Genomic DNA, 22,727 nt, shown 5'->3' on the forward strand with positions numbered 1-22,727 from the left:
TTCTCACACACCAGCAAAGTAATGCTCAAAATTCTCCAAGTGAGGCTTCAACAGTACATGAACCATGAACTTCCAGATGTTCAAGTTGGATTTAGAAAAGGCAGAGGAACCAGAGATCAAATTGCCAACATCTGCTGGATCATAGAAAAAAAACAAGAGAACTCCAGAAAAACATCTACTTCTGCTTTATTGACTACACCAAAGCTTTTGACTGTGTGGATCACAACAAACTGTGGAAAATTCTTCAAGAGATGGGAATACCAGACCACCTTACCTGCCTCCTGGGAAATATGTATGAAGGTCAAGAAGGAACAGTTAGAACTGGATATGGAACGATGGATTGGTTCCAAATTGGGAAAGGAGTATGTCAAGGCTGTATATTGTCACCCTGCTTATTTAACTTATTTTCAGAGTACATCATTAGAAATGCCAGGCTGGATGATGCACAAGCTGGAATCATGATTCCTGGGAGAAATATCAATAACCTCAGATATGCAGATAATAGCACCCTTTTGGCAGAAAGCAAAGAGGAACTGAAGAGCCTTTTGATGAAAGTGAAAGAGGAGAGTGAAAAATTGGCTTGAAACCCAGCACTCAAAAAACTAAGATCATGACATGCAGCCTCATCACTTCATGGAAATAGATGGGGAAACAGTGGAAATAGTGAGAGATTTTATTTTCTTGGGCTCCAAAATCACTGCAGGTAGTGATTGTAGCCATGAAATTAAAAGATGCTTGCTCCTTGGAAGCAAAGCTACGACCAACCTAGACAGCATATTAAACAGCAGAGACATCACTTTACTAACAAATGACCACTAGTTAAAGCTATGGTTTTTTCAGTGGTCATGTATGGATACAAGACTTGGACCATAAAGAAAGCTGAGCGCCAAAGAATTGATATTTTTGAACTGTGGTGTTGGAGAAGACTCTTGAGAGTCCCTTGGACTGCAGGGAGACAAAACCAGTCAATCCTAAAGGAAATAAGTCCTGAATATTCATTGGAAGGACTGATGCTGAAACTGAAGCTCCAATACTTTGGCCACCTGATGCGAAGAACTGACTCATTTGAAAAGACCCTGATGCTGGGAAAGATCAAAGGCAGGAGAAGGGGATGAGAGAGGATGCAATGGTTGGATGCCATCACTGACTCAATGGACATGAGTTTGAGCAAGCTCTAGGAGTTGATGATGGACAGGGAAGCCTGGTGTGCTGCAGTCCATGGGGTCGCAAAGAGTTGAACAGACTGATCTGAATTGAACTGAATCCTTTAATGTTCAGACCATCTACCCTTTGTTGTAAGACTTCTATATAACCTGACTCCTCCCCACCCTGCTCTTTAGAGCAGTTCTCTTAGGGCTACTTGAAAACACAACTCTCAACTTTTTAAGTTGTGGCTTTTTTTTAAGCCAACACAAGCAACGTCAAACACTGGAGTTTAGGGATTTGCTGTTATTTTTATCATTTTCAGAAGAATAACAAGATCTGATCATGTTTCTGAAAATCTCATTTCGGCTGCAGTAGCCGTGTGGGGAGGGCAGCGCAACTGGAAGTCTACAGAATACTGCACCTTAGTGTTCGAAGGTCCAAGCCAGAGAAGCTCCAAGCCAGAGAAGCTCCACCTGGAGGCAAAAACGCGGGGGCCTGCAGGAGGGGAGCCCCGCAGGCAGAACCACAGCGCCTTCACTGCTGTGGGAGGGCTGCTGAATGAGCAGGTGTAGGCAGAAACAAAAGCTAGTTTTAAACGTTTAAATTTGCAAGGTCTCAAAGTAGACTTCGAAAAGTCTTCAGTTCAGTTCAGCTCAGTCGCTCAGTCGTGTCCGACTCTGCGACCCCATGGACTGCAGCATGCCAGGCCTCCCTGTCCATCACCAACTCCCAGAGTTTACCCAAATTCATGTCCGTGGAGTCAGTGATGCCACCCAACCAACTAATGCTCTGTCGTCCCCTTTTCCTCCTGCCTTTGATCTTTCCCAGCACCAGGGTCTTTTCCAATGACTCAGTTCTTCGCATCAGATGGCCAAAGTACTGGAGTTTCAGCTTCAGCATCGGTCCTTCCAATGAATATTCAGAACTGATTTCCTTTTAGGATGGACTGGTTGAATCTCCTTACAGCCCAAGGGACTCTCAAGAGTATTCTCCAACACCACAGTTCAAAAGCATCAATCCTTCGGCGCTCAGCTTTCTTTACAGTCCAACTCTCACATCCATACACGACCACTGGAAAAACCTCAACTATGCACAGAACTCCTCCCGCCCAGCCTTTGCTACGTGCTGGGACAGCGGCTCCCAGAAGCCGGGTCAGTCCTCCAGGGCACCGAGAGGGCGGGTCAGAGCGGCGGCGACCCCGTCCCCGTCGCAGTGACGTCTGATGACGCAGCGGAACCAACGAGGCGCTTGCGCAGGGGCGCTCGGCGGCGCCCTCGGCTTTTACGTCATCGCGGGCGCGACGCCCCGAGGGACAGAGTGGGGCCTGGTTCTGCTGAGGAGGCGCGGCGGGGGACCGGCTGGGAAAATGCCAGTGGCGGTGATGGCGGAAAGTTCCTTTAGTTTCAAAAAGTTGCTGGATCAGTGCGAGAACCAGGAGCTCGAGGTAGCCGTCCGCCTGGTGGGGTCGCGAGGCCTCGGGCGGCCTCGGTCTCCAGGGTAACGGGTCTGGGGCCCGTGGGGCTCGGGGCCGGCGCCTGGAGGGCGCGGGAGCTGGCGTGAGAATCCCGGGGGGCTGGGCTGAGCGCCCGGGCCTGGTCCCCCCAGACTCACCGGGAGCCTTTCGCTGTATGTGTTCAGCTAGTGAGTCCGGAACCACTGTGCGTCTTTGCCCCTCACACCCTCCATACGCTTCTGTGCTGGACTAAACGCCCTTCCTCTGCGCTGTGGGGAGGGGTGCAGAAATGTGGGTTTATTAAGACTGGAGTGCAGGCACGGGCCCAGACGGGGGTGTGACCGCTGTAGCCTTTGCTTGATTCAGAAAGCCGTTCTTAGTCTCACGTCAGCTCGGAAGCTTGCCGTTTGTCGTGCGTGTGTGTCTCAGTCGCGTCCGACTCGTGTGTGTGTGGGGTGTGTGTGTGTGTCGTTCAGTCGTGTCGGACTCGTGTGTGCGCGTGTGTGTGTGTCTCAGTCGCGTCCGACTCGTGTGTGTGTGGGGTGTGTGTGTGTGTCGTTCAGTCGTGTCGGACTCGTGTGTGCGCGTGTGTGTGTGTCTCAGTCGCGTCCGACTCGTGTGTGTGTGTCGTTCAGTCGTGTCGGACTCGTGTGTGCGCGTGTGTGTGTGTCTCAGTCGCGTCCGACTCGTGTGTGTGTGGGGTGTGTGTGTGTGTCGTTCAGTCGTGTCCGACTCGTGTGTGCGCGTATGTGTGTGGTATCTGTGTGTGTCGCTCAGTCGTATCCTACTCTTGTGTGTGTGGCTCAGTGTGTCCGACTCTTCTGCGTGTGTGTGTTGTGTGTTTCACTCAGTCATATCCGAGTCTTGTGTGTGTGTGTGTGTGTGTCTCAGTGTGTCCGACTCGTGTGTGTGGTGTGTGTGTGTCATTCAGTCGTGTCCGAGTCTTTTGTGCGTGTGTGTGTGTGTCGCTCAGTCGTGTCTGACTCTTTTGCACCTGTGTGTGTGGTGTGTGTGTCGCTCAGTTGTGTCCGACTCTTCTGACCCCAGGAGTCCACAGGCTCCTCTGTCCTTGGAGTTCTGTGGGGAGGAATACTGGCGTGGGTTGTCATGCCCTCCTCCAGGGGATCTTCCCCACCCAGGGATCGAACCCGGGTCCTTGTCCCGCATTGCAGGCAGATTCTTTACTAGTCTGAGCCAACAGGGAAGCCCCTTGTCTTCAGAAGGACAGGTGAGCATTGTATCACGCAAGTACTAAAGTAATAAGGTTTTTTTCGAGGAAAGGCACTTAATGGCATTTATAGTGTTGATGTAAAAAGTCAATTAACCAAAGGAGACAGCTGCCAGAAGCAGCAGCTCCCCAGTAGACACTTTATAGATGTCTTCTGAATGAACTGAAATTGAGTGAGGAGAAGAATGTTTTTGTAACTCAGCTCTTTTGTAACTCAGCTGATGTTTTTCTCTTTATTATGTGTTTACTTAGATATTCAATGTATTTGGTATAGTGGGCAGAATTAATCATATTGCTTTAGGAATCTGTTGGAGACATTTCTTATAGTAGTACAACAAAGTAAGAATTTGAAAATTGGGAAAGGGATTGCGTTTAAATATTCATGTGTATATGAATACACAGAGGCTCAGACAGAGGAGTCGCAGCTGATGAAAGAGCTGATTAATCCTCTAGGTTTAGTGTCTGATGCTCCCTGCACTGTTTTTCCATCCATAATAACAACTGCTATAAAATATGCTTACTCTTTAGGTGCGTTAAGAAAACACTTTTTAAAATATAAAAGAATAAATGAGGTTTATTTCTCTTTGATTTTTTTGGCCTTATAGGCTCCAGGAGGAATTGCTACACCCCCAGTGTATGGTCAGCTTCTAGCTTTGTATCTACTCCATAATGACATGTAAGTGCCTTCTACCTAAAGCTAAGAGAAGCGTCTTCCTCAGGAAATTATTCTTACATTGAAGTAATATCACTGAAACATAGGTCCAAGGAGCTGTGCCACTTGTTTCATGTATTGAGTCATGACTTAAGAAATTATCATTAGGCTGAGTTGTTTTAAAATACACCTGTTTTATATATGTCTTCTAAGAAACATTCCAATTTATTATGAGAAACTGCAGTGTCAAATTCCTTTAAATCTATTGGTCTTTTTTCCCCTCTGGTTATAAAACCTGTATCTTTTATGACCTCTGTTTATTTAACTTCCCGTGTAATCAGTAGACTAAGAGAAACTAAAAGGGAAAGTTGAGAAAGCCAAAAGGAATTTGTTACCAATGTATAACATTTCTTGAAAGGTTTTGTTTTGTAATTATTCCTAATTCATGTTCATTGAAGAAAAGTGGGAAAATATAATTGTGCAAAAAGAGTCCCTTGTAGTGCTGCATCCCACTGATGGTTACTGTTAAATTTTTCTTTAAATTCTTCTAAACCTTTTCATTTCGTACCTTTTAAACTAAACCGAGGTTTTCATTACTTATGTAGCATACAAATTATGTTTCCTGTTTTATAATGCTTTCGTCATATGCTTCTTGTCATTCAAGCTTCCAGACTCTTTGAAAAAAGAAAAAGCTGCCTTGAAGTTTTGGTGCCTGTATGCTCACTCGTAGGGGGAGGGGTCACGATAAGGAGAAAAGCGTTGTGTACTATGCATATTGTTAGGAATGCTAGGCCTTTGAAAGTATATGAATTTGTTTATTTTATATATGAATGGTTTAGACAGTTCAATTTAAGATCTGAATTATTAAAAAGTTTACTAAAAACGGCAGAATGTTAGTTTGATAAAAATATTTCATGTCTTATCTGGAAAACCACTCTTATTTTCCCTGGACAAATTCATGTAAAACTAAATTTCATTTTGTATTATATAGAGAATTTTAAAGTATACTTCTGTGTGTTTGCAGTGGGATCTAAAATTTTAAATATTTACTGAGGTGATTTTTTAACATTGCTTGTTCTTTCTTGGGGGGATATAAATTAGGAACAATGCAAGATATCTTTGGAAAAGAATACCACCTGCTATAAAATCTGTAAGTATTCCTCAGAATATCTTACTGCTTCAATATAGTGATGCCATTCACTTAAAAAGTAAAGTTTCTGTTTTCTTTTCCATGTGATTCATGAAAGTGATTAAACTGCCTTTAAATTTAAAGAATAGGTCTAGATTCCTCTAATGTTAGTTTCCCTTGGATGGAGTAAAAATCTGTGCTCAGCTCCTTCCGATCAGGTTTCCTAACATACTTATAGGTGTCACTTTACCTGACAAACAACCGACTTAGTTTAGGTAGAAGTTTGGGTTTTGTTTTATTATTTTCTTTTTAACTGATTTCTGCAGTTTTCTAAATGTTATTTATTTTGCAAGTAATATTATTTACAAGAACACTCTAACAATAATAGTTATTCAGAGCATTAAGATTTTTTGGTAACTAGGATTTTAGATTTCTTATTTTCATAAGAGAGTAGATGAACTCACTTAATAGTTTCTTCCAAGATGGAAAGAAGTAAATTTTTGATTTCTGATGATCCACTGTGTCTCACATAAATGTGAAGTGAGTTTCTTGTATGTTCACAAAACATTAACAAGAATTTACCTAAATCCCTTTATTCATTATTGATATTCAGCAGCAGACCAGATTAGTATTTATACTCTTTTTCCTCCACATTCTATTAAGTAAGTTTGGAATGTTCCTCCAGTGTCATTGACTTAAAGATATAAATTATATGCATAGTTTCAGTGTTAGTAGTGGAAATGCTATCCTTCTGCTACATTTGATGACATCTTAGATTGAGAGTCTATATTATTAGCCATTTTGCTATTACTTTTGCCCTTAGGTTTATGTATTTTATGTACATGTATATATAGATGTTAGGTGTTCTATATGTTATATATATGAAATGTAAATAAAACATCTGTTAAAAAAAAGTGTTTTATATAATTCATTCCTAAATTATATGAAATATTTTTGGAATACTTTCATGTGCCTTAATTTTTTAATAAAAATCTGTATAAAACATGCCAATTCTATAGTAGTAATCAGAGCGTTTAAAAACCTTTTTGAAAGTGATTGGGCTGAAGCAGTTACAGCTCTTAAACGCTGCATTATGTTTTAAGCTTCAGTTGTTGGTATATGTGCAGAGTGAGCGTCCTCAAAGGCAGTAACCTTTCTTGCAGGCAAACTCGGAACTTGGGGGGATCTGGTCAGTTGGCCAGCGGATCTGGCAGAGGGACTTCCCCGGGGTCTACAGCACCATCAACGCCCATCAGTGGTCTGAAGCCGTCCAGCCAATCATGGAAGCTCTCAGAGGTAGAGTCCTCTGTGAATAAGGAATGAGACTAGACCTTAAGTGTTGGAGTAACTCAGTGTGTTTGAAAAATAGATATTTTGCTTGGTGAATTGGGGGAGTTTTCAGAATTCTTTTTTAAATTTGCTAAAATCGTGCTTTGATTTCATGTCACTTGAGTTTGTATCAGCAGTTGAGGGCCTTGCTGCCTCTTAATTTAACTCTAGACTGAAGTTGCTTATCAGTAAGAGATGATTTTTCCTACTGAAATGAAATTTTATAATATTCCAGTAAGTTCAAGGGAGTAAGATTTAAACCCCACATATTTGAAAGTAGAGACTGCTATGGACTCTGTGAACCTCAGCCTTTCATGGACTTTCTTCCACTTCTGGATTTATGACTAATCAATTTAGTATATAGATACTCAAACTTTTCTTTAACCCTTTTTTTTAAATCACAAGTTAATGCAGTGTAGTACAGCAGAACTCTCCCCTGCCCCCCTCTCTCTCCATTCTCCCGCCCCAGTGTTTGCTTCCTCTTTTATGTGCTGTTACACCGTCACTTCGTATTGTTGCCTTGTGTCTCTGGTTAATCCCTGCCTTCATTATCCACTCTCCTGCTCTGGAGGGTCAGTGAGCAGGAATTCTTGAATACTGCTCATCTCTCTGGCAAGGGATGTCAACTTTTCAGGGGAGAGAAGGCAAAGATTGCCTCTGAAGTGTACCGCATTCTTGGCGTGGTAAAGCAGAACAGTGTGCGTGACAAGCAGGAGAATAGGCTGCCCTGGCACAGGAGGGGTGGCTTTGGATATTCCCACAGGAAATAACCTTGGCGTCATTGCGTACGCCCTGAGAAATTCAGATCCAGAGCAAGACAGAGAGGGGGTTGAGGAAGTACATCCCCTGCCCTGCGGACCCACGTTCACCCAGCTAGCCCAGGTGCCAAGGCCTGGGTGGCCAGCCTCCCTGGGGTTTAAGGGCAGAGGTGCGTTGCAAAGGGCAGCTGGCTCACCTTCCCCTCTGTCTCTAGCACTGGCATTGGCAGTTCCTGGTAGATCATAGGCACTGAAGTATTCGTTGAGCAACAGAATAAGCGGTCTCTCAAGGTCTCCCCAAGACTTTGTCCCGGGAAGAGCTGCCAGCAATACTAGGTGCCGGCTCAACTTAGTCCACCTTCCTGCTTGTTCTGATGCGTGCCCTCCTGAGGCTGCACATCTCACTGCTGAGGTTCCCGGTGCCCGGCCAGGATGCAGGCGTCAGGCTCATTTGTGCTGAGGGGTTCAAAGCAGCCTGAGGGTCTCGGCCTCTGACCAGCCTTTACGTCTGCTGCCTTGTCCTTCCGCTCTGCCTTCCCCTGGATGTTTCTCTTCTCTCCACTCTGTTTTTCTGTTTCATTCACATTCTTTTCTTGTTCTGTTCCCTTTTTCAACTCTGAAAATCTGACCAGAGTACTTGAACTTGAAAGTAAATGTTTGTAAAATATGGGAGGCTTATCAAATGAATATAGCTTTTGCTGTACACTTGTATTTTCCTCTTTCATTGTTGCTCTGGGTTCTTTTCCGTTGAATGTCTGTAGCTTTCAATAGAGAAAAGCTCCGTTATCTCTCAGCTGTGTTAGAAGTCTACTTTAAGGTCATTTGCTGAAGGTAGGTAGGAATGAAGGAAGGAATTGGAAGAGAAGCAAATAATGGCTCAGTGAAAGCTGCGGAGGCAGTTAGGCTCAGGGAGAAAGGAAGCCACAGGATTGCCTCTCAGCGATGTTGAAGGAAGAGGAGAGCCCAGAGGCTGGGGTCGGGCCCACCTGGGTTCCCGTGAGACCTTCCACAAGCCTGTGTGCAGCACACCCTTCCTTAGAGGTGCCAGGCCCCTTGGGGGATAAAAGGACGTGAAAGCCCTCCTGTAGAGAAGTCCAGGATGACGGGGTGGGGAGGGCTGCAGTGCCCACTGTGGGTGGTAAAAGGTTGCCTGTTAAGTAAGTAAGTGATGCTGTGAGATCAGAGAAGGGCGGAGATGGCAGTGAGCTCCAGTGCAGAGTTTATAGATAGACCCGGGAAGAGAAGAGAGGGCGGTTCAGACCGCATAGTGATGCAAGCGCAGCGCCTCACGCTGAGCACAGTGGTGAGGAGGCGCAAGCAGAACCAGCGGGCTGCTTGGAGCAGAGGGCATCTGCGGGGGTTGGTGTGGCTGTAAGTGTCCCAGGAGTGGGGGCGGGTTTTCTTATGTTCAGGGCTATCTTGTATGTGTACACTTGCCTATTAAATGTGGAAGGTAAACTCCATGATTCCTAAGCATGTCGAAGTCACGTGGAGGAGCTTTTGTGTCACTGAAGGATGGGCTGAAGACAGGCCAGCTGGGCTCTTTTTCTACCATTCCTTTATCTCTGCTTCATTCCTAAATTACCTAATGTGGAAATTTAAGCCTGGGGGAGCCCATGTGTGGTCTCTAGGGAAGTTTTGTTGCTGGAGTTGTTTACAGCCCTTTCCTGTGGGGCTCAGGGCTCCACCTTGGTATTTGCACTTGAATGATGTCAAGTCAAGAGTTCAGAGCAGACTTGAAAGTTAGGAAGGGGGCTCTGGTTATCAGGTTTCTTCAGCGGCTCCCAGGTGTGGTCCTATGTCAGAAACTCTGCTGAGAAAGGACCCCTGATCATGGGAGAAGGTAATTTCCATGCCATTCAGTCCAGTGTTTGTAAGTGGGAGAAAGAGAAATTTTGAAATATACATCCCAAATACAAATGAAGTTTTCTTAGAGTTGGAGTCCTAGCCATAGTAACTTTTTTCCATCTTTGTAATTTTTGTTATCACTTGAGTTTTTTTTTTTTAACCTGAGATGTTTTTCATTTAGAGGAAGTTACCTAGTGGTTCAGCTTCTCTTACGGCTCAACTGGTAAAGAATCCACCTGCAATGTGGGAGACCTGGGTTCAATCTCTGGGTTGGGAAGATCCCCTGGAGAAGGGAAAGGCCACACTCTCCAGTACTCTGGCCTGGAGAATTCCATGGACTCTATAGTCAGTGGGGTCACAAAGAGTTGGACAGGACTGAGCGGCTTTCACTTTCTCTTCTTTCTCTGGTGGTTCAGTGGTGAAGAACCCACCTGCCAGTGCCGGAGCTGCAGGGGACGCAGGTTCCGTCCCTGGGTCTGGAAGACCCCCTGGAGGAGGGCATGGCAAGCCACTCCAGTATTCTTGCCTGGAGAATCCCATGGACGGGGGACAAAGTTGGACACAACTGAATGATTTAGTGTGTTGATTCAACAGTATTTGAGCCCTTCTTACATGTTAGGTGCCTATAGCTGTGCCTGTGAATGCAGAAATCTTTAGGTTGATCTAGTTTTTCTTACCAAATTTGGAGAAGAGCTGTGATGTAGTTTAATTGTGTGTTTCGAAACTGGCAGCTCTTTTGGTTCACTGTCTGCCAAATCTTCACTCCCACGACAGATGCAACCCGGAGACGAGCCTTCGCCCTGGTCTCCCAAGCCTACACCTCCATCATCGCCGACGATTTCGCAGCCTTTGTTGGACTCCCTGTGGAGGAGGCTGTGAAAGGTATTTGGTGCCTACTTTCTGCTTTCAAAGAAAATGGAATGTAAATCATAGGTCCACAAGCCCTTATCTGAAGCCTTTGGGACAGGACATGTTTTGGAATTTAGGTCACGTGTGTTCCTTAGAAAGGTGATAGGAGACATATACCGAACGGCTCCCAGGCAGCCAGCACCTGGTGACCAAGCCCGCTTGTAGTTCCCGCAGATCACACGTGTCCCCGCAGCTGGCGTGAGAGGAGACTGGACATAGACTTTGGGGTCTACATGAGTTTTGCCACCACATGAGTTAAAGAAAATTTTTTGATTCACAGAATTTTTTGGACGTCTGAATGTGAATAAGAAATATTGGGTTTGTGTTTACCTGTAAAGTGCTTTTTACCAGAGATAGGCGCCAATTAAAGATGTCTTAAAACAGGAGCTTTGTGAAGGAATGCATTGCCATTTCTATGAGATTAAAATGTGACTCTGTCTTTGAGGTGAACCCTTGTCGCATGTGGTAGCTCTGTTAGTGACTCCTTCCTTACTGAGCCTCCTCACTGTTTGTGTAGTTACTTATCATGGCACCCGTGGTCGGACCCCGGAATATTTTCTACTTTTATCTCTAATACCTTTGATCAACTTCTACTCTCTACTAAACAGTAATGAGCCCTCCAAGGTGATGTCCAGGAAGGAAAAATTAGAGCTGCTGTTGACTAATGGAGGGAGGGAGAAGGAAGGTGGAAAGAACTGTAGGTCATTGGAGGAAAGAGGTGGTGAATGAAGGTGTAGACTCAAGTGTTTGATGACATTCCCACCGCTGAGCCCCCGATTACATCATAGCTTTTACAGGTGGTAGAACATGTGTGTGACATGGAGGAAAATTCAGCGTGTGCACGTAATATGCTCTTAAATGTGCTGGGTGGGTAACATTATATTCATAATTCTAAGCTTAAATTTCGTTAACGTCTTTATGTATTTTCCTTTGAAAATCAACATGGAGGTGGGGTAAGTTTTAATGGATCTGGGCCTGTAGAAGTGTTGTTTCACCCTTCCCTAGTGAAGGCAGGCTCCTCCTCGTGTGCCTTTTCAGCCCAGTTCTTCGTCGCCATTTCTTACCAGTAACTTAGAGGTGTCTGCACTGCACTCTCATCCACTGGTTTCCAGATGTGCTTCTGCATTTTCATTTCTCAGCTCCTGAGCAGTCTACCCTCCCCTGGCAGGTTGCTGTAGAATGTTAATACTGCAGGTATCTTGCGGCACTGTTCTGTGGTGTTGGGCATTTTGGATTCTCCAGTCGAAACGGGGTCTCCATTAAGCACCACGTGTCATAAATCTCCAAGGCCTGCTGCAGTCATAGGTGCATAAATGGCAGGCTAATGGATGTCCTTGGAGTAAATCACACTGTCACTTACGCATACAGACATGTGTTTTGACTCTTCTTTTAAAACGAATCCATAATTAATTATAGATTAAAATATATTAAAATTAATCCATAATAAATAATGTATCCCAAAGTCCATACTTGACGACTGTGCCTGTGATCCTGGCCCACTTCACCGCTAGCTGTGCAGCCTAAGGCGAGTTACTAGCTGTGCAGCCTAAGGCGAGCTACTGGGCTTCCCTGAGCTCCGTTTCCCACATCTGTGCGTTACGATGAGCTTTACAGGCCATCAGACGATCGCATGACATGAGCCCTGTAGGAGCGCCCAGCGCAGCGTCTGCTGACCAGCCTCCGTGTGGTGTGTGTATGCTGTTTTTATCCTCACCGTCATCTTTGTTATTCCTGATGTCAGGATTAGAGAGAGTATTTGTTATTCCTGATGTCAGGATTAGAGAGAGTATTTGTTATTCCTGATGTCAGGATTAGAGAGAGTACTGTGGACGTCTTCCTTATGTCTCTTTTTAATAGTTTGATCTGGTTAATACCGTAATACATATATTATAGAAAACTGATCACTTTTTAGTGATTATGTCAGCCTGATAGACTAAAATGAGGCTCTCATGGATGTTTCAGAAAGGTATTTCCCAAATAAGTTCCTATGAGAATGCTGTCTCTAGGATGCCTCTGTAGTGAGATACACGTTACAGGGTCATCCACCCATGCTGGACCTCCCCTACAGGTGACGTCATTGATATGTTGTGGATCTTGTAAGTAGAGTTTCTGTTTTTAAAATACATTTCTGTGTTAAATACACGATTTAGGTATCCTCGAACAAGGCTGGCAAGCCGACTCCACCACAAGGATGGTCATGCCCAAGAAGCCAGGTAGGTGGAGCTGCTTGTCCGCCGTGCAGCCTGAACTCTGAGGCCACTGCAGGTTTCGGGTGTTGCCTGTGAATAATTGGATACAAAATTCTGCCATGCCAACAGCAGGAAAGTAACTCATGTTTAATACACATAGAGGGTGATGGACACTTAGGGTAGAAAGGATCTTAAAGATTATCTGGTTTTACTTTAATTTTTTAAAATGTATTTTGTTCATTAAAAACCTGTATGTATATGTTTCCATAATCCTTATTACAACTTAATTTTTACTAAGCATTAATCTCTCATCCTTTTATTTATTGGGCCATTTCTCACTGCTTATTTTTAATACCTAAACTGCTGCCTTTTAAAATGATACTTAAAATATTCAGAAATTCCCCTTTTCTCTTCATGTTGTAAACATGTAGACTCTTCTCCTAAACAAGACTTTGAGTGGCTTTAACTTTCACAAAATTAAGTTATCTGGCCTGTTCAGGCCTTAACAATTTGGCCTGTCCTCGTTGTCTCCATCTGAATTCCTGGTCCCTGAGCCTTCCTCTCTGAAATGAGCCACTTTCCTTGCTGCTTACCAGGAATGTCCTTTTCTGCCATGGCCTTAGAGCTGGGCTCCATGCCCATCTCCATAAACGCTCGGATCGGCTCCCTCCCAGAGCTCCACCTGCTCTGGATTCCTATTGTTCAGACGTTGTTGACCCCACGGTAAGGAAGTACACAAACTGCCGTGTGCCCGGCCCTTTGAGGGTGCAGGAGAGGGGTCAGACGAGGGCCCAGCTGATGTACATGGTAAGAGAACACTGCTGTAGTAAAAAAACCAGTGTGATCAGGTAGAGCATGCTTGCTGTTTCTCTGAGAAGTGAATGGCTGGGATGCCACTGCATTAGAAATGCCCTGTTCCATGTGAAGGCTCTGGGCAAGGCTTCTGTAACCGGGCTGTGTGTTCTGTTCAGTTGCAGGGGCCCTGGATGTTTCCTTTAACAGGTTTATTCCCTTATCAGGTATGTATGTTCATGTGCTCATTTTAAAAGTATTTTGTTACTTTTCTCTCTTGTTTTTGTAGTATTTCTTTTTGTTAGCTCTCATCTTGTAGACAAAGAGGTTAAACCCTAATACGGTATTTATAGTAATCCATCCAGTCACAAGGGTGCACGGGGCTCCCCTCGCGGCTGTGGGCCCCTCCCTGGCGTCATGTCAGGCAGGCCTGATGGAGCCCCTCGCCAGCCCTGACTCAGACTTGGCCCCGGGCCGACGTGTGAGAACTAAGCCTTTTGAAAAAGGGATCCTCTGTGGGTTTTCTGTTCACTGACAGTTTAATATTCTGTGTGGTAAGAACTGGGTGATTATTAAATTAATGTCATATGGGGAGGGGTCTTTCCAAGAAGAGCTGTGTTATCTTGGGAGAGGTGTTGCCTGTTAAAAGTGTTTCTGACCTTCATGTGGAAACTTCAGTAACAACAGAACCAAACATGCCTTTATTCCCAGTTTGGGAAAACTACTCATAGAAGTTGAGGCTTCTTGGCTTGTTTTTTTTAAATGTCCAAGATCAAGGCACATCTAAGAAAGTTTCCTTCTTGATAAGGAAAAGGCATTGGGGGGTGTCAGTGGCAGGACCACGGCTCTGTGACCCTGGTGTCTGACTGTGTTTCTCTCTAACGTGCAGAGCCCGCCCCTGTTCCACCCATCCCCAACGAGCAGCAGTTAGCCAGACTCACCGATTATGTGGCTTTCCTCGAAAACTGACTTCTGAGTTCAAGATCCACCTTCAGAAGCCTGAATACTGACAAGTAGAGAAATGTAAAATTTTTATTTTCAATTTTATTGGATGGATGAATCACCTCAGCATACTTTACTGAGTATGTGATAAAATACATATATAATATCAAGTATATTATATATATTTTGTCCTTAAAACATGCTGAATGGTTGTTGAAACATTTCTCATTTTGTAACGTTTGACAATTTGGAGTCCAGCAGTATTATGCAGTTTATATTTCCTAGTGACTCGTGAAATACAGCCCTCCTGCTTCTTGTAGAACAGTGGTTGTCAGGTGTTTTCCTGCCGCAGCGCACAGCGCATCCCTCCCGCCGGCACCATAGGTTTGTAGTTGCGTGGTGCACTGGGGTGTGAGAGGACACCCCAGAGGCAGTGTCTGCATTGCTGGGGATGGTAATTCACACCCTCTTTGGAGACCATGCTCTTTTCCTCTGCCCACCTGAGAATCACAAATACAAAATGCTGAGACCGAGCTGAGGAACAAGACCATTTCCCTGGTAAACCAGTTTGCTTTAGATTTTTTTCTGAGAGCGTGAGTACATCCATTGCTGGCTGTGGAGGGCTTGCCATGAAAGTGCGACTTATTTAAGACATTTGTGAGAAGTATGAAGCTGTAATATTTCCTTTCAGAAGAAGGGAGACGTCAGTGTGGAATGCATTGTGGGGAAAGAAGCTATTACGTGATACACTTTGTACAACTGGTCTGCAGCCTATAGGTTGCTTATGTTTATGCCTTGGGTCAGGTTCTGCCCATGGGAGAAATACTGAACACGTCTTTCCTTTTTTTGTGTGACAGCCCTCTGAACATTTGAAGTTGTGTATTGTATTTTCAGGTTAAATCCACCCCCTAGTTCATTTATTCTGCATTTGTTCAATAAATATTTAATTGAATTCTTTTGTTGTTTTACTGAAGGTAGTTTCTAGAGGTTTCACTATCCTGTCTTCCTGCGGATGTGTTCTAGTTTGTCATTGTCTCTATTAAAGTTCAAATTTCTTAATTAAATAGAAATGACCCATATAGTGGTAGTGACATGACTCATGTTTTCACTCATTTAAAATCTACTTTACTGGCTATTTCAGCTACTGTTAACATTTAAATGTTAAATGTTAATGGTTACTTTAAATACCTTTTAAGTTAAGGTTTTGCTGTGCTGGGCTTCTTGATCATGAAAGACTAGGAGTAGCGAGGTGCCTTTAGTATAAACTAGAGTAAACCGTTGGTAAAACTGCAGCTGGAGAGTAACAGAAACCATTCAGATTGAAGCACTTAGAGAAAAGGTAGCCTACCAGAAAGCATGCTCGGTACATGGCTGCAGAGCAGAGAGAGAGACCAGGCAGTGAGTGGACGCCAAGGCCGAGAGAGGATGGAGAAGGAAGGTAATACCTGAAGCACTGGCCAGGAATTTCCCAAAACTGATGAGAGAAATCAAGCCACAGATTCAAGAACCTCAGAAAACCCCACACAGGATAAATACAAAAAATCACACATGGAGACATCAGTAAAACTACCGAAAACTGAGAACAAAATATTAAAAGCACGAGGGTCAGGGGAGGGAGGACTTTCTCTTCAAAGAAGCAACAGTAAAGCCAGGGGACGATGAGTGGTATTTTTAAGTGTCAAATCATAACTGCTATTACAAGAGACACTTGTGAAACTTTCACTCTTCTGTGTTGTTAAACTTTAAAACGGGGGGAAGGTACACCGATGAAACACTAGGAGAAGCCTGGCGCAGCTTCAGTAGTATTGGAAGAAGGAGACTTGAAGTCCAGAAGCCTTATTAGACATAGAGGTGGATTTTTTGGTGGAAAAGGTTGCATCGGTTTCCTATTGCTGTGGTAGCAAATGACCGTGCACTTGAGGGCTTAAAGCCACAGGGTTTACCCTTTTACGGTTCCACAGCTCAGAAACCGGAGCTGGTCTCCTGTGCTACCGTCAGCTGTCAGCAGGCCGCATTCCTCGGAGGCCGTCAGGGACACTCTCTTGGCCCGTGGCAGCTCCCAGAGACTGCCTGCCTCCCCCGGCTCATGGCCCTCTTCCTGCATCTTCACGGCCAGCAGTGTCGGGCTGAGTCCTTCACGCTGCCCCCTCAGGTCCTCTTTCCTGCCCTCTTCCATTTTGAAGGGTCCCTGTGGTTACATTGGTCCCACCTGGAATTCCAGGATAATCTAGTTTTAAATAGGATGATTCAGTTCAGTTCAGTCGCTCAGTCATGTCCGACCCTCTGCGACCCCACGGACCGCAGCACACCAGGCCTCCCTGTCCATCACCAACTCCTGGAGCTTGCTCAAACTCACGTCACCTTCATTTTATCTGCTATCTTAATTTCTCTTTCCCACGGTCCCAGGAGTTAGGGTATGGACATCTTTAGGAGACCATTTTCCTACTACAGCTGTTAAGTCCAACGGGCAATGGAAATATGTAATTCTAAATGTGTAAGTAACTCCAATCAAGCAAAATGGACAACTGAGAGTCCTCTGCAGTCACGGTGTGAGGAGCACTGTGCTATCAGATATCTAAACAGTGCAGAGCCTCTCATTAACACAGCAAGGCCCTGGGATAGCAGAGCCTCTCTCATTAACACAGCAAGGCCCTGGGATAGCAGAGCCTTGGGAGTAGCACACAGCCCAGTGGAACCGAACAGAGAGATGAGAAACAGACCCAAATGAATACCGGATAAAGGTGGCATCTCAGATCACCGGGGTAAAAGTAGGCTTTGTACTAAATGGTTCTGGGAAGATTGGTTAGCCACTGGAAAAGCCAAAAGTCCATTAGAATAAAGTTGGAATAGATAGGGATCTTGATATCAAACAATGAAAGCACACCAGTCCTAGAAGAAAAAGTGGATGAGTTCCTCGTCCACCTGGGCAAACGAAAGGCTCCTATGGCTCAAAATTCTGATTAAAGAAAAGAACAGTCGGTTTGACGGAAAACAAAACATTTGCATGGCCAAAAATAAACCCAGTGTCTGAGAACTGAGAAGAAATATTTACAACGTAAAGAGCTAGTAGTATTCCTAATACAAAAATTGAGGGAATTTAAAGAAAAAAAATGACAAAAGATATGAACACACAACTCACAAAAAAATTACAAAAGTGGCTCTTAAACATGGATAGATGTTCAACTTTATAATAAGAGAGATGCAAATTAGAACAGTACACTTAACCCATCCAGCTGGCAAAAACTAAGTACAGCATTGCATTCTGGTGCAAAACTGGGGAAATTGGTTCTCATGCTTTGCTGGTGGGAATTCATGTTGGAAGTTTTTACAGAGGGGGATTTGGCAATAGCTAAGGATTGCATATGCATTGATGAGCTTTTTGGTCCCACAACTAATTTTTAGGAATTCACCCTGAGGATTCAACTCCTACAATATGAATATACACACTCACACACTGGGTTATTTATTGCAACGCTGTTTCTGACTGTAAAGCGTTTGGAAACACCCTGACTGCGCACACATGCGTAGATGATGGCGTTTCCGTTCGAAGGAGCACTACCTGTCCCTAATAAAGGACGGCCACAGTCACTGAGGTGGAGTGATTTTCAGGATGCGTCATTAAGGAAAGAAAGTGCATAAAAATGTCTAGAGTCTGCAGTATTTTGTGTGAGAGACAAGGAAATACACATACATTTGCTCATCACTGGGAAATACACAGAAAGGAAACAAGGAAAATAATGGAGTTGTTTGCTTTCAGGGTATGGGAAGGACTGAGGTGGAGAGGACTGAAAAAAGGGAAATTAGGGTCAGTTCTCCATCATACAGTTCTCACTTCTGGAATTATTTTAACGTTTTACACATTCAAAGAAATGATGATTGGGGTGGGGGGGGGGGCGGCGTGTAGAGGAGGAGTGACCCACTCTTGTATTTCAAATGAATAACTTCCTTGAAGGTAAGGGATATAACGCAAGTAAATTTTGAACATACTATTTAGATGATAGGTCCAGAGGTTAAAGACAAAAAGAACTTTAAATATACACTGAACTCCAGTTAATGGTTTTCTTTGTTGCAAAAGTGAAGTCTAATCATTCTAAAACTACTTTCTGTGTATTCTGCTGCTGCCGAGTCGCTTCAGTCATGTCCGACTCTGTGCGACCCTATGGACTGCAGCCTACCAGGCTTCTCCATCCATGGGATTCTCCAGGCAAGAACACTGGAGTGGGTTGACATTTCCTTCTCCATTCTGTGTATTCTAGGACTGAACAAATGTAGATAATGGGATCCAGGTTTTCCACTGTTAGAGGAGTTACAGTTCTAGAAAAGAGAAGGCATTATTAGACTGAGTCTTGAGGTGCTGGACTGGACTACAGACCTTGTGTAATAAGCTCCTGGCTTTTAAGATGGTTGGGTGGGTAGATGGGTGGATGGATGGTAGACGGTTGGACGGATGAGTGCATGGTCGATGATGGGTGTATGCATGGATAGAAGGGACATAAGTATATCTCCCAGTTCCATCCACTGAGAGACACCCAGCTCTGCCCACGGTAGAGCAGTGGCACCTGTCCTCAGGTCGCCGCCTCCTGAAGCACCTCCACTAAAGGGAATGGGGACTTCCACTTTCCTGTGTCTTTCTGATACAAAACCAAGAACGTTTGAAAAACTAACGGGGCGCAACAACTAAATGCAGCACTGTAATAAAGTATATCACAAAGCACATTCCTGGGAAGTTGATGAAGTCTGAATGGATTACAGATTACATCCAGAGTTGGCAAACTACAGCCTGCAGCCAAGACCAGGCCACCGACCGTTGCTGTAAATAAAGCTTTACGGGCACACAGACATGCCCACTCGTGTGTGTACAGCCTGTGACTGCTTTCACACGACAGCAAAATGAGTAGTTGTGACAGACACTTGTGTCCTGGGAAGGCTAAAATATATATTGTCTGGCCCTCTATATTAATAAAGTCCCAAATCTCAGATAATTTTGTTTCAACGTGAATTTTCCTAATTTTGTTGATCCTACTGTAGTTACAGAGAGAGCATCCTTGTTTTCAAAAAAAAAAACCTAACTTAGAAAATGAAATAATTATAAACATGGTGTATGTACACATATATACACACATATATATGTACGTGGTGGACGGTGACTGCAGCCATGAAATTAAAAGATGTTTGCTCCTTGGATGAAAAGCTATGACAAGCCTAGACAGCATATTAAAAAGCAGAGACCACTTTAACCAACAAAGTTCCATATAGTCAAAACTGTGGCTTTCCAGTAGTCATGTATGGATGTGAAAGTCAGACCATAGAGAAGGCTGAACTCCAAAGAATTGATGCTTTTGAATTATGGTGCTAGAGAAGACTTGAGAGTCCCTTGGACTGCAAGGAGATCAAACCAGTCAATCTTAAAGGAAATCAACCCTGAATATTCATTGGAAGGAGTGATGATGAAGCTGAAACTCTAATACTTTGGCCACCTGATGTAAAGAGCCAGCTCACCTGAAAAGACCCTGATGCTGGGAAAGATTGAGAGCAGGAGGAGAAGGAGGCCACAGAGGATGAGATGACTAGACAGCATCACTGAATCAATGGACATAAATTTGAGCAAAATCTGGGAGATAGCGGAAGACAGAGGACCCTGGCGTGCTGCAGTCCATGGGATCGTAAAGAGTCAGACAAAACTTAGCGACTGAACAACAAAACATAGTTTACATATATGTGTACTTGTCAATAATAAATATTAGAGCTACTTTTGTAGTGAACATTGAATTCTCAGAAGTTCTCTGTCACCAAGGCTGACAGAGCCCTCCATAGAGCACCATTCCTGAGAGAAAGCAAATAACCCATTGGTAGCAAGTTGATCATCTTGGCCCTTTCCACCCTGTGTCGTCCTTATTGGAAGTGGCATCTAGTCCAGGTGTGGTTTGCCTTCCACACTGATGGCATCATCTTCATCACCTCCCAAGAACATCTAAACATCATTCCACATGGTCCATTGATTTTAAGCCTTTCCATTGATCCTAAATCCTTGCCTAAAAGCACCCAGCCTAACAGAATGGTGACATCCCAATGGTGACGTGCTGCTCAAGGTTCAGCAGATCCCAGCTTAAGGACAGCTTCCCTCCAAAATGTGGAGTGTTTGCTGAACCAAACCATAACCATCAGGAAACTGTCCTCAACAGCAAGAAGACAGGGGCATGAGAACAGAGCATCATTGGATCATTAGATACCTTCCCCATAATGCCAAGAGATCTATTTACAGAGTTTATGCTTTTCACCTAAGGTTGTAAGAACAGCCTTCATTCTCTGGTTTCTACAGATTAAGCTCTGAATAATGAGCCACTAACAACCCCTTCTTGGCTTTTTGGCTAAAATAAAGTGTAGTATTGGGGCTTCACAGATGGCACAGTGGTAAAGAATCTGCCTGCCAATGCAGGAGATAGGAGAGAAGCAGGTTCTAATCCCCGGATCAGGAATATCCCCTGGAGTATGAAGTGGCAACCCACTCTAGTATTGATGCTTTTGAACTGTGGTGTTGGAGAAGACTCTTGCAAGTCCCTTGGACTGCAAGGAGATCCAACCAGTCCCTCCTAAAGGAAATCAGTCCTGAATATTCACTGGATGGACTGATGCTGAAACTGAAGCTCCAGTACTTTGGACACCTGATGTGAAGAACCGACTCCTTAGAAAAGATGATCCTGATGCTGCGAAAGATTGAAGGCAGGAGGAGAAGGGGACGGCAGAGGATGAGATGGTTGGGTGGCATCACCAACTGAATGGACTTGAGTTTGAGCAAGCTCTGGGAGTTGGTGATGGACAGGGAAGCCTGGCGTGCTGCAGTCCATGGGGTTGCAAAGAGTCAGACACGGCTGAGTGACTGAACTGAACTGAACTAGTATTCTTGCTTGGGAAATCCCATGGACAGAGGATCCTGGTGGCTATAGTCCACAGGGTCACAAAGTGTCGGACACAGTTGAGTGACTGAGCCCCATGATCCACAACTGATCAGGGCCCGGCTGCTTCACAGCGCTGTGAAGTCAGATACATTCCCTGGGAGAGCCCAGTGAGAGCTGCTTCAGCTTAGTAAAGAAACTGCCCAGCGAGATAGCAGCGGTCATTTTCCAAATGGATACATAATCCTTAATACTTGTTGTAGGAGGAATATTTTTGAAGAAGGTCTGTAAGACATGAGAAGATGAGCTGGGGTAATGATTGTCTTCAGATATTGGACTTTCACATGGAAAAATTTTTGTTTACTGCTTCCAAAAGCAAAATCAAAGATGGTTAGAGAAGGTTAGTTTTGAGTTGGGGGCTTCCCTGATGGCTCAGTGGTAAAGAATCCTCCTGCCAGTGGGAAAGAACCTACTTACCAATGCAGGAGACAGGTTCAATCCTTAGGTCAGGAAGATCCCTAGAGAAGGAAATGGCAACCCTCTCCAATATTCTTGCCTGGGAAATCCTATGGACAGAGAAATCTGGTGGGCTGCAGCCCATGGGATCCCAAGAGTCAGATATGACTAAGCAAAGAAGAACTTTCAAACTGTCTAGACCAGCCCTATGCAATAGAAATAGAAGTTGCATCCATACGTAATATTAAATTTTCTAGTAGCCACTGTAAAAAATAAAGTGACAAAGGAAAACGTAAAATTAATTGTAGCATTTTATTTAGCCCAATCCAAAATGTTATCGGTTTGACCATGTCATCAGTGTGAAAAATATTAATGAGATATTATTTTAAATTCTTGTTTTCCATACCAAGTCTCTGAAATCCTGGGTGGATTTTATCCTCCCAGCCCAGCTCACTCTGAACCTTCTTCTGGGTGTTCACCAGCCACCTGTGCCCAGCGCATACTACACAGCAGCGGTCTGCACTGTCTCAGAGACCAGGAGAATCCTGTCCACCAGGTATCCTTGGTACCAAGTTAAAGTAGCTGCTTGTTCAGGATGTTTGGAGGGAATATGCACACACAGGTTATGTCAGGGGCAGTTTCCTGGTCTCCTTCTTACCTCATTTCCTCTTCGTGTAGCAAAAGGAAGAACAGAATCCCACCCACTAGCAATCCCACCACCCAAATTATGGCAGAGAAGGCTGATACGCCTTCTGGAAAAGACTATCAGTTTTCCCGGAGTCTCCTAGCTCTCAGTAAGTTGGGGGATCTTTTAAAAACAACGTGCAGTCAACTCTGCTTTGAAAAGCAGAAAAACAAGGCCGTCTATTGACTCTTGGCAGCTCACGACTTGGAGTAAATACATCAACCCTTGAACAACACGTATTTGAACTGCACAAGTCTACTTATGGGCAGACTTTTGTCAATAAATAGATTGGAAATTTTTTTATTGCAGGTGAATCAC

The 22,727-nt window shown here is 44.3% G+C and overlaps 1 protein-coding gene across 1 annotated transcript; it reads left to right on the top strand.

Annotated features, from left to right (window-relative positions):
• Window positions 1–2,424: 2,424 nt before the first annotated feature.
• Window positions 2,425–15,327, top strand: COPS8 (COP9 signalosome subunit 8). Its single transcript, XM_006066710.3, has 8 exons — window positions 2,425–2,590; window positions 4,433–4,503; window positions 5,581–5,629; window positions 6,772–6,904; window positions 10,318–10,425; window positions 12,603–12,665; window positions 13,613–13,660; window positions 14,323–15,327. Exons 1-8 carry the CDS (start codon window positions 2,513–2,515, stop codon window positions 14,400–14,402), a joined length of 630 nt encoding a protein of 209 aa, XP_006066772.1. The 5' UTR covers window positions 2,425–2,512; the 3' UTR covers window positions 14,403–15,327.
• Window positions 15,328–22,727: the final 7,400 nt, after the last annotated feature.

Source organism: Bubalus bubalis, chromosome 6 (assembly GCF_019923935.1).
Source record: "Bubalus bubalis isolate 160015118507 breed Murrah chromosome 6, NDDB_SH_1, whole genome shotgun sequence".
NCBI classification, from domain to species: domain Eukaryota; kingdom Metazoa; phylum Chordata; class Mammalia; order Artiodactyla; family Bovidae; genus Bubalus; species Bubalus bubalis.

What these genes read in the sequence shown, in the direction of transcription:
- COPS8 (XM_006066710.3), top strand. Translation starts at nt 2,513, where the DNA reads ATGCCAGTGGCGGTGATGGCGGAAAGTTCCTTTAGTTTCAAAAAGTTG. An exon ending in TACCACCTGCTATAAAATCT is followed by an intron (nt 5,630 to 6,771) that starts GTAAGTATTCCT and finishes CCTTTCTTGCAG; the next exon opens with GCAAACTCGGAACTTGGGGG. An exon ending in CAGGTTTATTCCCTTATCAG is followed by an intron (nt 13,661 to 14,322) that starts GTATGTATGTTC and finishes TCTAACGTGCAG; the next exon opens with AGCCCGCCCCTGTTCCACCC.